The sequence below is a fragment of the Coregonus lavaretus genome (assembly GCF_964263955.1).
Source record: "Coregonus lavaretus genome assembly, chromosome: 26".
Taxonomy (NCBI): domain Eukaryota; kingdom Metazoa; phylum Chordata; class Actinopteri; order Salmoniformes; family Salmonidae; genus Coregonus; species Coregonus lavaretus.
This window is the reverse complement of record NC_140013.1, coordinates 25069999-25083402: the sequence shown is the minus strand read 5'-3', so window position 1 is coordinate 25083402 and position 13404 is coordinate 25069999. Positions and strand designations below refer to the sequence as shown.

The following is a 13404-nucleotide window of genomic DNA, read 5'->3' as shown; positions in this document are numbered from 1 at the left end:
GGTACAGTATTGTTAACTCTGTTTACAGCACAACTCTCACTAGGTGACAGATTGAACCTGAGGTCGATCCCTACCTTACCCTTCACGCCACTACCCACACCACTCAGCACTTCATCACCCAGGCAAAAATAGACCTGACTTTTAAAGCCTCGCCTTTTTACTGCAAGACTGCAGTCTCCCTCTTCCCTCTAACCTCTTCCCTTTGCCTTATCGATTTCCTGCTCAACAAAAAACAGCCGTTTTCTTCCCCAGTTATGGCAGCCGTCCCGGGGAGTGGCTATCTATTGCATCTATATGCAGCGCTGCTGGAAGAGCAATCCAGCCCGCCCTCGACGCCAATATGTTTACCTGACATTCAAAATGAACAAACAAGCAACAGTACTTACAGTACATACAATGCATTTGGAAAGTATTCAGACCCCTTGACTTTTCCACATTTTGTTACGTTACAGCTTTATTCTAAAATTGATTAAATTGTTTTTTTTCAATCATCAATCTACAAACAATACACCATAATGACAAAGTGAAAACAGAAATACCTTATTTACATAAGTATTCAGACCCTTTGCTATGAGACTCAAAATTGAGCTCAGGTGCATCCTGTTTCCATTGAACATCCTTGAGATGTTTCTACAACTTGATTGGAGTCCACTTGTGGTAAATTAAATTGATTGGGCATGATTTGGAAAGGCACACACCTGTCTATATAAGGTCCCACAGTTGACAGTGCATGTCAGAGCAAAAACCAAGCCATGAGGTTGAAAGAGTTGGATTGTATATACAGGATTGTATCGAGGAACAGATCTGGGGAAGGGTACCAACACATTTCTGCAGCATTGAAGGTCCCCAAGAACACAGTGGCTTCCATCATTCTTACATTTTTACATTTTAGTCATTTTAGCAGATGCTCTTATCCAGAGCGACTTACAGTTAGTGAGTGCATACATTTTTCATACTGGCCCCCCGTGGGAATAGAACCCACAATCCTGGCGTTGCAAGCGCCATGCTCTACCAACTGAGCTACAGAAGGCTAAATGGAAGAAGTTTGGAACCACCAAGACTCTTCCTAGAGCTGGCCGCCCGGCCAAACTGAGCAATCGGGGGAGAAGGGCCTCGGTCAGGGAGGTGACCAAGAACGCGATGGTCACTCTGACAGAGCTCCAGAGTTCCTCTGTGGAGATGGGAGAACCTTCCAGAAGGACAACCATCTCTGCAGCACTCCACCAATCAGGCATTTATGGTAGAGTGGCCAGACGGAAGCTACTCCTCAGTAAAAGGCACGAGAGCCCGCTTGGAGTTTGCTACAAGGCACCTAAAGGACTCTCAGACCATAATAAACAAGATTCTCTGGTCTGATGAAACCAAGATTTAACTATTTGGCCTGAATGCCAAACGTCATGTCTGGAGGAAACCTGGCATCATCCCTACGGTGAAGCATGGTGGTGGCAGCATCCTGCTGTGGGAATGTTTTTCAGCGGCAGGGACTGGGAGACTTGTCAGGATCGAGGGAAAGATGAATGGAGCAAAGTACAGAGAGATCCTTGATGAAAATCTGCTCCAGAGCGCTCAGGACCTCAGACTGGGGCGAAGGTTCACCTTCCAACAGGACAACGACCTTAAGCACACAGCCAAGACAACGCAGGAGTGTCTTTGGGACAAGTCTCTGAATGTCCTTGAGTGGCCTTGCCAGAGCCCCGACTTGAACCCGATCGAACATCTCTGGAGAGACCTGAAAATAGCTGTGCAGTGACGCTCCCCATCCAACCTGACAGAGCTTGAGAGGATCTGCAGAGAAGAATGAGAGAAACTCCCCAAATACAGGTGTACCAAGCTTGTAGCGTCATACCCAAGAAGACTCGAGGCTGTAATGGCTGCCAAAGGTGCTTCAACAAAGTACTGAGTAAAGGGTCTGAATACTTATATAAATGTAATATTTCAGTTTTTAAATGTGCACACATTTCTAAAAACCTGGTTTTGCTTTGTCATTATGGGGTAAAGGATCTTTGTCCCAGGGCACGGCTCAAACAGAGGAGAGAGGAGGAGAGAGTGTTTCAGTCTGTTCATCCGGCTCGACTGTCAGGGCTGTAGCAGAAGCCGTGTGGGTGCAGTGGGTTGGAAGCTGTGAGACAGATTTCAACATGCCTGGTTTCCTCAACTTCCCTCATCCTCTGTGACATGACTTCCTACTTTTAGATTTCCTCTTTATCTCCTGGGGGGATGAGAGAGAGTGAGAGAGAGTGAGAGAGAGAGAGAGAGAGAGAGAGAGAGAGAGAGAGAGAGAGAGAGAGAGAGAGAGAGAGAGAGAGAGAGAGAGAGAGAGAGAGAGAGAGAGAGAGAGAGAGAGAGAGAGAGAGAGAGAGAGAGAGAGAGAGAGAGAGAGAGAGAGAGAGAGAGAGAGAGAGAGAGAGATATTGCCCTCCATGTAATGTTATCCATTAATCGTAATACTGGCCGGCAGCTCTCCTCTGGCCAGGGTCTGTTAGAAATTTGTTTATTTTGAGCGGTTGTGAAGTAGTATGCATTGGGAACAGCTCAAATTCAAATCCAATCATTTTCATTTTGGGTCAAATCAAATCCTCCTGACCTTGATCATTTTCATTAGCATTCTTTATATTGAAGCCATCTGTAATGAAACTGGATAGGTTATGGGTTATCTAACAGCACGATCTCAGGCCACAGAGACCCAGAGAAGATGCTGTTGGCAGAGCAGCTCTGTGTCTGCTGTCTGATGTGTGTGATACTGTAATGTCATTAATGAATTGAACAGTCAGTGGAATAATGAAAGAGCAGTGTAAGCTTCATCCATGTTGAGATATGCGCATCACACTGATTGGTGTCCATGTTTATGGTGCTCTTTGGGTACACTGGCGGCCATATTGGCTGTACCATTTGGATCAACTCAAATTCTATGGTCTTGACTCCTGACCCTCCCTGTGTTCTTCTTTCCCACCCCAGGTAGAGCCAGCCTGCATGGGAAGGCGTCTCTTCAGATCAACCCAGTGCGCTCAGAGGACCAGGGCTGGTATGAGTGTAGGGTCCTGATGCTGGAGCAGCAGTACAACACCTTCCACAATGGCAGCTGGGTCCAGCTCACAGTCAATGGTGAGTCACTGGCTGCGTCCCAAATGGCACCCTATTCCCTATGTAGTGCACAACTTTGACCAGGGCTCATATGGCTCTGGTCAAAAGTAGTGCACTATATAGGGAATAGGGTGCCATTTGTTTCACTTCACTGTCACTTTACTGTCAGCACCAACAGATTGGAGTGTGGTTTGGGATTGGGACCCAATATGGAGAATGTGATTCTACAATGTAATCTCGTCAGATGTGTGTGCTCGAGTGATTCATGACAATGTTCACCTCATAGCTTGCTAACATTCCATGCCTCCACGGTTTTCATTGGTCAGCCTCAGATAGCTGTACTGTAGCTAACTACATTCTGAAGATTTTGTCAGAACATTCCTTCTCTCTGATTCGCCATTCAGATACAGTGGAGGTGACAATGACTGGTCTGTCTGACATTTCAGATTTACTGTGTGTGTGCTGATTTGCTTTATCACTTGGGTGATGTTTGGCTTTTTAGTGATTCTATGTGGTACTGTACAATCATTTGTCCCCCCAAATAATTGTTTTCCCTGTAGTCACTTTGTCTTTGTTTATTCTGAGATGCCAAAGCTCTGATGAGTGGCAATTAGGTATTATTTTAGATAATGCCTTTTCAGGAACATCACACAGACAGACACATTTCAGATTGCCTTGGGGATAAAGGGATGAGAGACTAGGAAGAAGGAGAATTGATTGTGGCCTGTTTAACACAGTTCCGGCAGGGAATGTCTAGGATAGTCTGGAAGCAATCAAACTGATGACCAGACGGGGAAAGAATCTGCATGTTTGCACTTCCCAGGAAGGCCCCAGTGGGTTAGCGGCTAGCTGCTTCTAGCTATGTTATGTGTTCCAGTACATTGTTCAAGACCAGAACCATTTACAGAGCTGGGCCAACTTTTAGAAGGTTGAGTATTGTTCTAATTCTAGACATTCAGTTACATAGCATTATTTAAATATTCTCCATGTAATGTTAATGGGTCGCTAACATGGCTGTCATAGTATGTTGAAGTATCATGCAGAAACCTCAATGGCCCAACTCTCTAAATGCATGGCTCTGTTCAAGACCATCTCGAGTCAAGTTACAATGATGCCCATGATCTTTACTATTTTATCTTCTGAAAACCAAATCGGTTTTATATTCGTATTTTCTGATGGGTTTCTGATTTTATTCATTTTGTCAGATGTTATAATAGACAATAAAAAATATTTGTCTCTGAGAAATGTAATATAATTTAATTGCACGTTGCCGTATTCAATTCGGTTTGCAGGGCCGCAGATGCTAAAGTGTAGCTGCAGCATATCTGTCCATTCCAATTATTTTGGTCTCTCTGCTGGTGTTATTGAGATACAATACATCTCCCATTTGGCCGTCCTCCGGCTGGATAGCGGTGGGTAGTTATTTCTCCATACGATGCAGGCATTTGGAAATAATGGGTTCGACTAAATGCAGTCGTCTCGTTAGAGTCATGTTTTAACATTAAACAGTGTTTTTTCCCCTCCAGATAGACACCTCACAAGGACTGAAGATATTATTAGTGTGACATTTTGCAGTTTATACCGTCAGATTCACACACTCAAAAGGTATTTTGGGTTTGAATTTATGCTCACTGTCTGTGTTAGGCTCATGCATATTCTCATCATGAACTTCCTAATCTGTAACTGATTGTATATGCATATAGAGTTTACTTGACATTGGATGAGGTTCAACATCTGTTCACTGTAAATATAATGGTCACTATGAAACTGAAAAGCTAGAGATTAAGAAGATGGAGACTACCAATGTGTCCGTGTGTGCAAGCATGCATCTACACACTGTGTAATTGTGTGTGAGAGCATTTGCATGTGTGTAATTGTCTCAGTATTTCAACGGTTCAGTGTGCGCGTGTTTATGCACGTGTGTGTAATGGTGTGTGTGCATTTGGCTGTGGCTAAATAAATTCCCTATCTGCTGAGTTACACTCACGGTTGCCCTGCCAGGGAATGTCACCTGCGCAGCCTCTAGGGGGGCGGGAGGGAGTGTGTGAACATCTGTGTGTGTTTGGTTTGAATGGCTTCCTGTGCAAGCGGGCACACTGCACACTGCGTCTCTATGGCCGGCCTCGTCAGTGTTCACGCTCAACTCACTCGCTTACTCACTCACTCGCCTATGCTCTCCCCCTCCCCTACTGCCAGACCTTTACACAATCACTGAGTTGTCTGGATAATGTGTTTGATGTGTCATAATCCTGTGTGTTGGAAATCGTTTTTGGTGTTTGAGTTCAATTAAAACAAGTCTAAAATATTTTGTTTGTCCATACCTTGTTTACGGCAGTGTAATGGCAAAGGTGCAGAGCAGAAGGCTATTGCCTTGTTTTCCCAATCGGGGACTGTTGGGGATGAACCTGAAACCAAGCTCTCATGTCTACTGAAAGAGCCAGAGCAAAATGGCTGGCAGTGTTTGTGCTTGTTTTGAGACATCTGTGTGTTGAATTGACATTCAGAGGCCTCATCATGGCTGGATGTCCTCTCAAAGGGTCTCTGTTGGGAAGGCAGGTGCTCTTCTGGCCAGGCTTCATCACAGATACTAAAGGCAGCCATTTCCTGTGGCCAGTGGAATCTACATATGATACACTCCCTGCTTTGAGTTCCTGTTTGCTGCCCTCTACTTCCTGCCAAACGGAGAGAGGATTCATGCCCACTCAGTGGCAGGTGTCAGATGGCAAGACCTTGTGCCCGAAAGACAGAGAGTTCACTGTGGTGCCTCTCCTCTCCTCTCCTCTCCTCTCCTCTCCTCTCCTCTCCTCTCCTCTCCTCTCCTCTCCTCTCCTCTCTTCTCTTCTTAATTTAGTATCAGTTAACAGTATGCTAATAAATCAGCAGCTTTTGGATAGTGTGAGAGAATACGTAAGTGAGAGAAACAGTGATAGTGAGAAATTGTGTGTGTCAGCTCACACAGCTGCAGTAACTTCAGAGACAAATAGTCTTAAGAGGATCTCTTGGTGCCTTGAGGGCAAATGGTTGTTGGGTTGCGGATGGAAAGTAGAGTACAGTAAACAGTAAAGGGCTAAATATATGCTGCAATTCGATAAAAATGCATGATGATCCTTTCGTGCTGTAAGTAGTAGTCCTCAGGGAAAATACACTCTCTCTCCCACTCTGGCTGGCTCTGTGCTGTAAATGTTCATTTAGTCTGAAATCTGCTCATAAAGGGAAATCAAAGAAAAACTGTGTAAAAAACTGTGCAGTCTTCCAGGGAGCAGGAGAAAGAGAGATGGCGAGAATGAGGGAGAAAGAGAGGAAGGCAGAGAATCAGAGTGAGGAGGAGAGAAGGAGATAGAAGGAGAGATGTCAGGGAGCAGGTATGGAGCTCTAAGGAGGCCATCTGCTCGTGTAGAAAGGTCTACAGAGGGGAGTGATGTGAATACAGAAGCAACTGAATCCAGGAATAAAGGAGACAAGAAAATTAGGAAAGTAGGGCGAGAATGTGATGCTCAACTTGGCTTTTTGTAGAACATCTCCCAAGTTCCCCACTTGGTGACACTTACATACTGATGTGTTGTACTTGATAATGGGCGGAAAGACCTCCCCTGTCGCCCAATCCGCTCACTGTAAATACCACCTCCTGTTTGCCACCTACTTAGTGTAAATTAATGTTAGGTCATCTAAACCACATTATAGATGTGAATCAAGGAAAATAATCTACACCACAGTCCACAATATGGTTACCCATAAAGCACACTTGCATTGTAAATCACTACAAAAACCATAGGTGGTTGCTTAATGTGCAGAAAGGAATATACTGTAGTAACGTTACAGAACGACAATACCCAAAGAAGTCATTGAGAGAATGCCTAGAACAGCTGTTAAAGAGATTGAATGGGATCTTAAGCACATTCTTAACATATCATACGATCCAGCAGGACGTAACATATCATACGAAATTTAAAATGGAAATGGATGATGTTTCGGGGACCCGTTTTGGCACATGAGCGCTACTTTCAAAACTACTGGCTGAAAGTTCCTTAATGGTAGTATCCGGTAGTCTCTATACAGGAGTATTGTGCAGTGAGGGGCCAGGATGGAGAGGCAGATCTCTAGAGATGCTAATTGGTGTGTTTGTTTACTCCACACCAGGTGTGTGTTAGGTTAGAAGTGAAGACAAGACTCCCATCGGCTAGCCATGACCCACTTGGGTAGAGAGTGTGTGATCCTCTCTTCAGCTAAATTCAGTTCAGTTCAAGTTTTATTGTCACGTGGACAAGTACAGTGAAATGTTTAACTTGCGAGCTCTACCCAACAGTGCAGTAATCAAAATAAAAAATAATGTAGACTGGAATATGTTCCGGGATTCTTCCGATGGCATTGAGGAGTACACCACATCAGTCACTGGCTTCATCAATAAGTGCATTGACGACGTCATCCCCACAGTGACCGTATGTACATACCCCAACCAGAAGCCATGGATTACAGGCAACATCTGCACTGAGCTAAATGGTAGAGCTGCCGCTTTCAAGGAGCGGGACTCTAACCCGGACGCTTATAAGAAATCCCGCTATGCCCTCTGACGAACCATCAAACAGGCAAAGCATCAATACAGGACTAAGATTGAATCGTACTACAACGGCCCCGACGCTCGTCGGATGTGGCAGGGCTTGCAAACTAATACAGACTACAACGGGAAGCACAGCCGCGAGCTGCCCAGTGACACGAGCCTACCAGACGAGCTAAATTACTTCTATGCTCGCTTCGAGGCAAGCAACACTGAAGCATGCATGAGAGCATCAGCTGTTCTGGATGACTGTGTGATCACGCTCTCTGTAGCTGATGTGAGTAAGATCTTTAAACAGGTCAACATTAACAAGGCCACAGGGCCAGACAGATTACCAGGACGTGACTGTCTTCACTGACATTTTCAACCTGTCCCTGACTGAGTCTGTAATACCAACATGTTTCAAGCAGACCACCATAGTCCCTGTGCCCAAGAACACTAATTTAACCTGCCTAAATGACTACCGACCTGTAGCACTCACGTCTGTAGCCATGAAGTGCTTTGAAAGGCTGGTCATGGCTCACATCAACACCATTATCCCAGAAACCCTAGACCCACTCCAATTTGCATACCGCCCCAACAGATCCACAGATGATGCAATCTCTATTGCACTCCACACTGCCCTTTCCCACCTGGACAAGAGGAACACCTACGTGAGAATGCTATTCATTGACTACAGCTCAGCATTCAACACCATAGTGCCCTCAAAGCTCATCACTAAGCTAAGGATCCTGGGACTAAACACCTCCCTCTGCAACTGGATCCTGGACTTCCTGACGGGCCGCCCCCAGGTGGTAAGGGTAGGTAACAACACATCTGCCACGCTGATCCTCAACACGGGGGCGGCAGGTAGCTTAGTGGTTAAGAGCGTTGTGCCAGTAACCGAAAGGTCGCTGGTTCTAATCCCCGAGCCGACTAGGTGAAAAATCTAATTGCTCCTGTAAGTCGCTCTGGATAAGAGCGTCTGCTAAATGACAAAAACAAAAAACAAAAAAAACACGGGGGCCCCTCAGGGGTGCGTGCTCAGTCCCCTCCTGTACTCCCTGTTCACCCATGACTGCATGGCCAGGCACGACTCCAACACCATCATTAAGTTTGCCGACGACACAACAGTGGTTGGCCTGATCACCGACAACGATGAGACAGCCTATAGGGAGGAGGTCAGAGACCTGGCCGTGTGGTGACAGGATAACAACCTCTCCCTCAATGTGATCAAGACAAAGAAGATGATTGTGGACTACAGGAAAAAGAAGAGGACCGAGCACGCCCCCATTCTCATCGACGGTGCTGTAGTGGAGCAGGTTGAGAGCTTCAAGTTCCTTGGTGTCCACATCTCCAACAAACTATCATGGTCCAAACACAACAAGATAGGCGTGATGTGGGCACGACAAAGCCTATTCCCCCTCAGGAGACTGAAAATATTTGGCATGGGTCCTCAGATCCTCAAAAAGTTCTACAGCTGCACCATAGAGAGCATCCTGACTGGTTGCATCACTGCCTGGTATGGCAACTGCTCGGCGTCCGACTGAAAGGCACTACAGAGGGTAGTGTGTACAGCACAGTACATCACTGGGGCCAAGCTTCCTGCCATCCAGGACCTCTATACCAGGCGGTGTCAGAGGAAGGTGCAAAAAATTGTCAAATACTCCAGCCACCCTAGTCATAGACTGTTCTCTCTGCTACCGCATGGCAAAAGGCTTCTTAACAGCTTCTACCCCCAATCCATAAGACTCCTGAACAGCTAATCAAATGGCTACCCGGACTATTTGCATTGTCCCCCCCACCCCCTCTTTTACGCTCCTGCTACTCTCTGTTTATTATCAATGCATAGTCACTTTAACTCTACCTACATGTACATATTACCTCAATTACCTCGACTAACCTGTGTCCCCTCACATTGACTCTGTACCGGTACCCCCTGTATATAGCCTCGCTACAGTTATTTTACTGCTGCTCTTTAATCATTTTTTACTTATCTATTTTTTACTTAACACTTATTTTTCATAAAACTGTGTTGTTGGTTAAGGGCTTGTAAGTAAGCATTTCACTGTAAGGTCTACACCTGTTGTATTCGGCGCATGTGACAAATCAAATTTGATTTGATTTGAAATTAAAAAATTGAATATATACTGTATACAGTAAAGAAAACACAAGAAATGGAAGCTATATACAGGGTCAGTGCCAATACCAAATGTACAATGTGCAGGGATACTGGAGTAATTGGATGGTCCAGACAGCCCCATGCTAGGCCCTCTCTTACTGCTGCCGGACCACAGCAGAACAGGGCACCAGCACACACACAGTCCCACACACACACAGTCCCACAGCCCGCAGACACGCAGGCAGGCACGCACATACACACACACACACATAGAGTGTGGGAAAAAGGTATTTGATCCCCTGCTGATTTTGTACGTTTGCCCACTGACAAAGAAATGATCAGTCTATAATTCTAATGGTAGGTTTATTTGAACAGTGAGAGTTCATGTCAAAAATGTTATAAATTTATTTGGATTTTAATGAGGGAAATAAGTATTTGACCCCCTCTCAATCAGAAAGATTTCTGGCTCCCAGGTGTCTTTTATACAGGTAACGAGCTGATATTAGGCGCACACTCTTAAAGGGAGTGTTCCTAATCTCAGCTTGTTACCTGTATAAAAGACACCTGTCCACAGAAGCAATCAATCAATCAGATTCCAAACTCTCCACCATGGCCAAGAACAAAGAGCTCTCCAAGGATGTCAGGGACAAGATTGTAGATCTACACAAGGCTGGAATGGGCTACAAGACCATCGCCAAGCAGCTTGGTGAGAAGGTGACAACAGTTGGTGCGATTATTCGCAAATGGAAGAAACACAAAATAACTGTCAATCTCCTTCGGCCTGGGGCTCCATGCAAGATCTCACCTCGTGGAGTTGCAATGATCATGAGAACGGTGAGGAATCAGCCCAGAACTACACGGGAGGATCTTGTCAATGATCTCAAGGCAGCTGGGACCATAGTCACCAAGAAAACAATTGGTAACACACTACGCCATGAAGGACTGAAATCCTGCAGCGCCTGTAAGGTCCCCCTGCTCAAGAAAGCACATATACAGGCCCGTCTGAAGTTTGCCAATGAACATCTGAATGATTCAGAGGAGAACTGGGTGAAAGTGTTGTGGTCAGATGAGACCAAAATGGAGCTCTTTGGCATCAACTCAACTCGCCGTGTTTGGAGGAGGAGGAATGATGCCTATGACCCCAAGAACACCATCCCCACCGTCAAACATGGAGGTGGAAACATTATGCTTTGGGGGTGTTTTTCTGCTAAGGGGACAGGACAACTTCACCGCATCAAAGGGACGATGGACCGTCAAATCTTGGGTGACAACCTCCTTCCCTCAGCCAGGGCATTGAAAATGGGTCGTGGATGGGCATGACAATGACCCAAAACACACGGCCAACGCAACAAAGGAGTGGCTCAAGAAGAAGCACATTAAGGTCCTGGAGTGGCCTAGCCAGTCTCCAGACCTTAATCCCATAGAAAATCTGTGGCGGGAGCTGAAGGTTCGAGTTGCCAAACGTCAGGCTCGAAACCTTAATGACTTGGAGAAGATCTGCAAAGAGGAGTGGGACAAAATCCCTCCTGAGATGTGTGCAAACCTGGTGGCCAACTACAAAAAACGTCTGACCTCTGTGATTGCCAACAAGGGTTTTGCCACCAAGTACTAAATCATGTTTTGCAGAGGGTCAAATACTTATTTCCCTCATTAAAATGCAAATCAATTTATAACATTTTTGACATGCGTTTTTCTGGATTTTGTTGTTGTTATTCTGTCTCTCACTGTTCAAATAAACCTACCATTAAAATTATAGACTAATCATGTCTTTGTCAGTGGGCAAACGTACAAAATCAGCAGGGGATCAAATACTTTTTTCCCTCACTGTACATGTAGGCGGGGGATTAGGAGAAAGTGACTGGTAGCAAGTTAAATAATAATACTAATAGTAAACAGTATGGCAGCAGCATACGTGGTGGGTGGGTGTGTGCGTGGTGTTGAGTGTGTGTGTATGTAAGTGTAAGTGTTTGGCTGTTAGTGTGAGTGTGTGTGTGTGTGTGTGTGTGTGTGTGTGTGTGTGTGTGTGTGTGTGTGTGTGTGTGTGTGTGTGTGTGTGTGAGTGTGTGTGTGTGTGAGAGAGTGTCACTGTAGGTGTGATAGGCGGATATACTTGTAAACAGGGATGAAAAGTGACTGTTAGCAGGAATATATAAATACTTATGGTAATAACTAGTGGTAATATATATTTTATATATATACAGTGGGGAAAAAAAGTATTTAGTCAGCCACCAATTGTGCAAGTTCTCCCACTTAAAAAGATGAGAGAGGCCTGTAATCTTCATCATAGGTACACGTCAACTATGACAGACAAAATTAGATTTTTTTTCTCCAGAAAATCACATTGTAGTATTTTTAATGAATTTATTTGCAAATTATGGTGGAAAATAAGTATTTGGTCAATAACAAAAGTTTCTCAATACTTTGTTATATACCCTTTGTTGGCAATGCCACAGGTCAAACGTTTTCTGTAAGTCTTCACAAGGTTTTCACACACTGTTGCCGGGTGGTCCTCTGTAGCTCAGCTGGTAGAGCACGGCGCTTGTAACGCCAAGGTAGTGGGTTCGATCCCCGGGACCACCCATACACAAAAATGTATGCACGCATGACTGTAAGTCGCTTTGGATAAAAGCGTCTGCTAAATGGCATATTATTATTATATTATTATTATTTTGGCCCATTCCTCCATGCAGATCTCCTCTAGAGCAGAGATGTTTTGGGGCTGTCGCTGGGCAACACGGACTTTCAACTCCCTCCAAAGATTTTCTATGGGGTTGAGATCTGGAGACTGGCTAGGCCACTCCAGGACCTTGAAATGCTTCTTACGAAGCCACTCCTTTGTTGCCCGGGCGGTGTGTTTGGGATCATTGTCATGCTGAAAGACCCAGCCACGTTTTATCTTCAATGCCCTTGTTGAAGGAAGGAGGTTTTCACTCAAAATCTCACGATACATGGCCCCATTCATTCTTTCCTTTACACGGATCAGTCGTCCTGGTCCCTTTGCAGAAAAACAGCCCCAAAGCATGATGTTTCCACCCCATGCTTCACAGTAGGTATGGTGTTCTTTGGATGCAACTCAGCATTCTTTGTCCTCCAAACACGACGAGTTGAGTTTTTACCAAAAAGTTATATTTTGGTTTCATCTGACCATATGACATTCTCCCAATCCTCTTCTGGATCATCCAAATGCACTCTAGCAAACTTCAGACGGGCCTGGACATGTACTGGCTTAAGCAGGGGGACACGTCTGGCACTGCAGGATTTGAGTCCCTGGCGGCGTAGTGTGTTACTGATGGTAGGCTTTGTTACTTTGGTCCCAGCTCTCTGCAGGCCATTCACTAGGTCCCCCCGTGTGGTTCTGGGATTTTTGCTCACCGTTCTTGTGATCATTTTGACCCCACGGGGTGAGATCTTGCGTGGAGCCCCAGATCGAGGGAGATTATCAGTGGTCTTGTATGTCTTCCATTTCCTAATAATTGCTCCCACAGTTGATTTCTTCAAACCAAGCTGCTTACCTATTGCAGATTCAGTCTTCCCAGCCTGGTGCAGGTCTACAATTTTGTTTCTGGTGTCCTTTGACAGCTCTTTGGTCTTGGCCATAGTGGAGATTGGAGTGTCACTGTTTGAGGTTGTGGACAGGTGTCTTTTATACTGATAACAAGTTCAAACAGGT

The 13404-nt window shown here is 45.2% G+C and overlaps 1 protein-coding gene across 1 annotated transcript in view; it reads left to right on the top strand.

Moving 5' to 3' along the window:
• Nucleotides 1-13404, top strand: part of LOC311101732 (protein turtle homolog B-like) — a gene marked incomplete at both ends in the record, with an annotated part of 74596 nt that overhangs the window by 25893 nt on the left and 35299 nt on the right. Inside the window, one exon of the mRNA XM_084142902.1 lies at nt 2956-3102. Within this exon, the coding sequence (XP_083999028.1) occupies nt 2956-3102 (147 nt within the window). The remainder of the gene's footprint in view (nt 1-2955; nt 3103-13404) is intronic.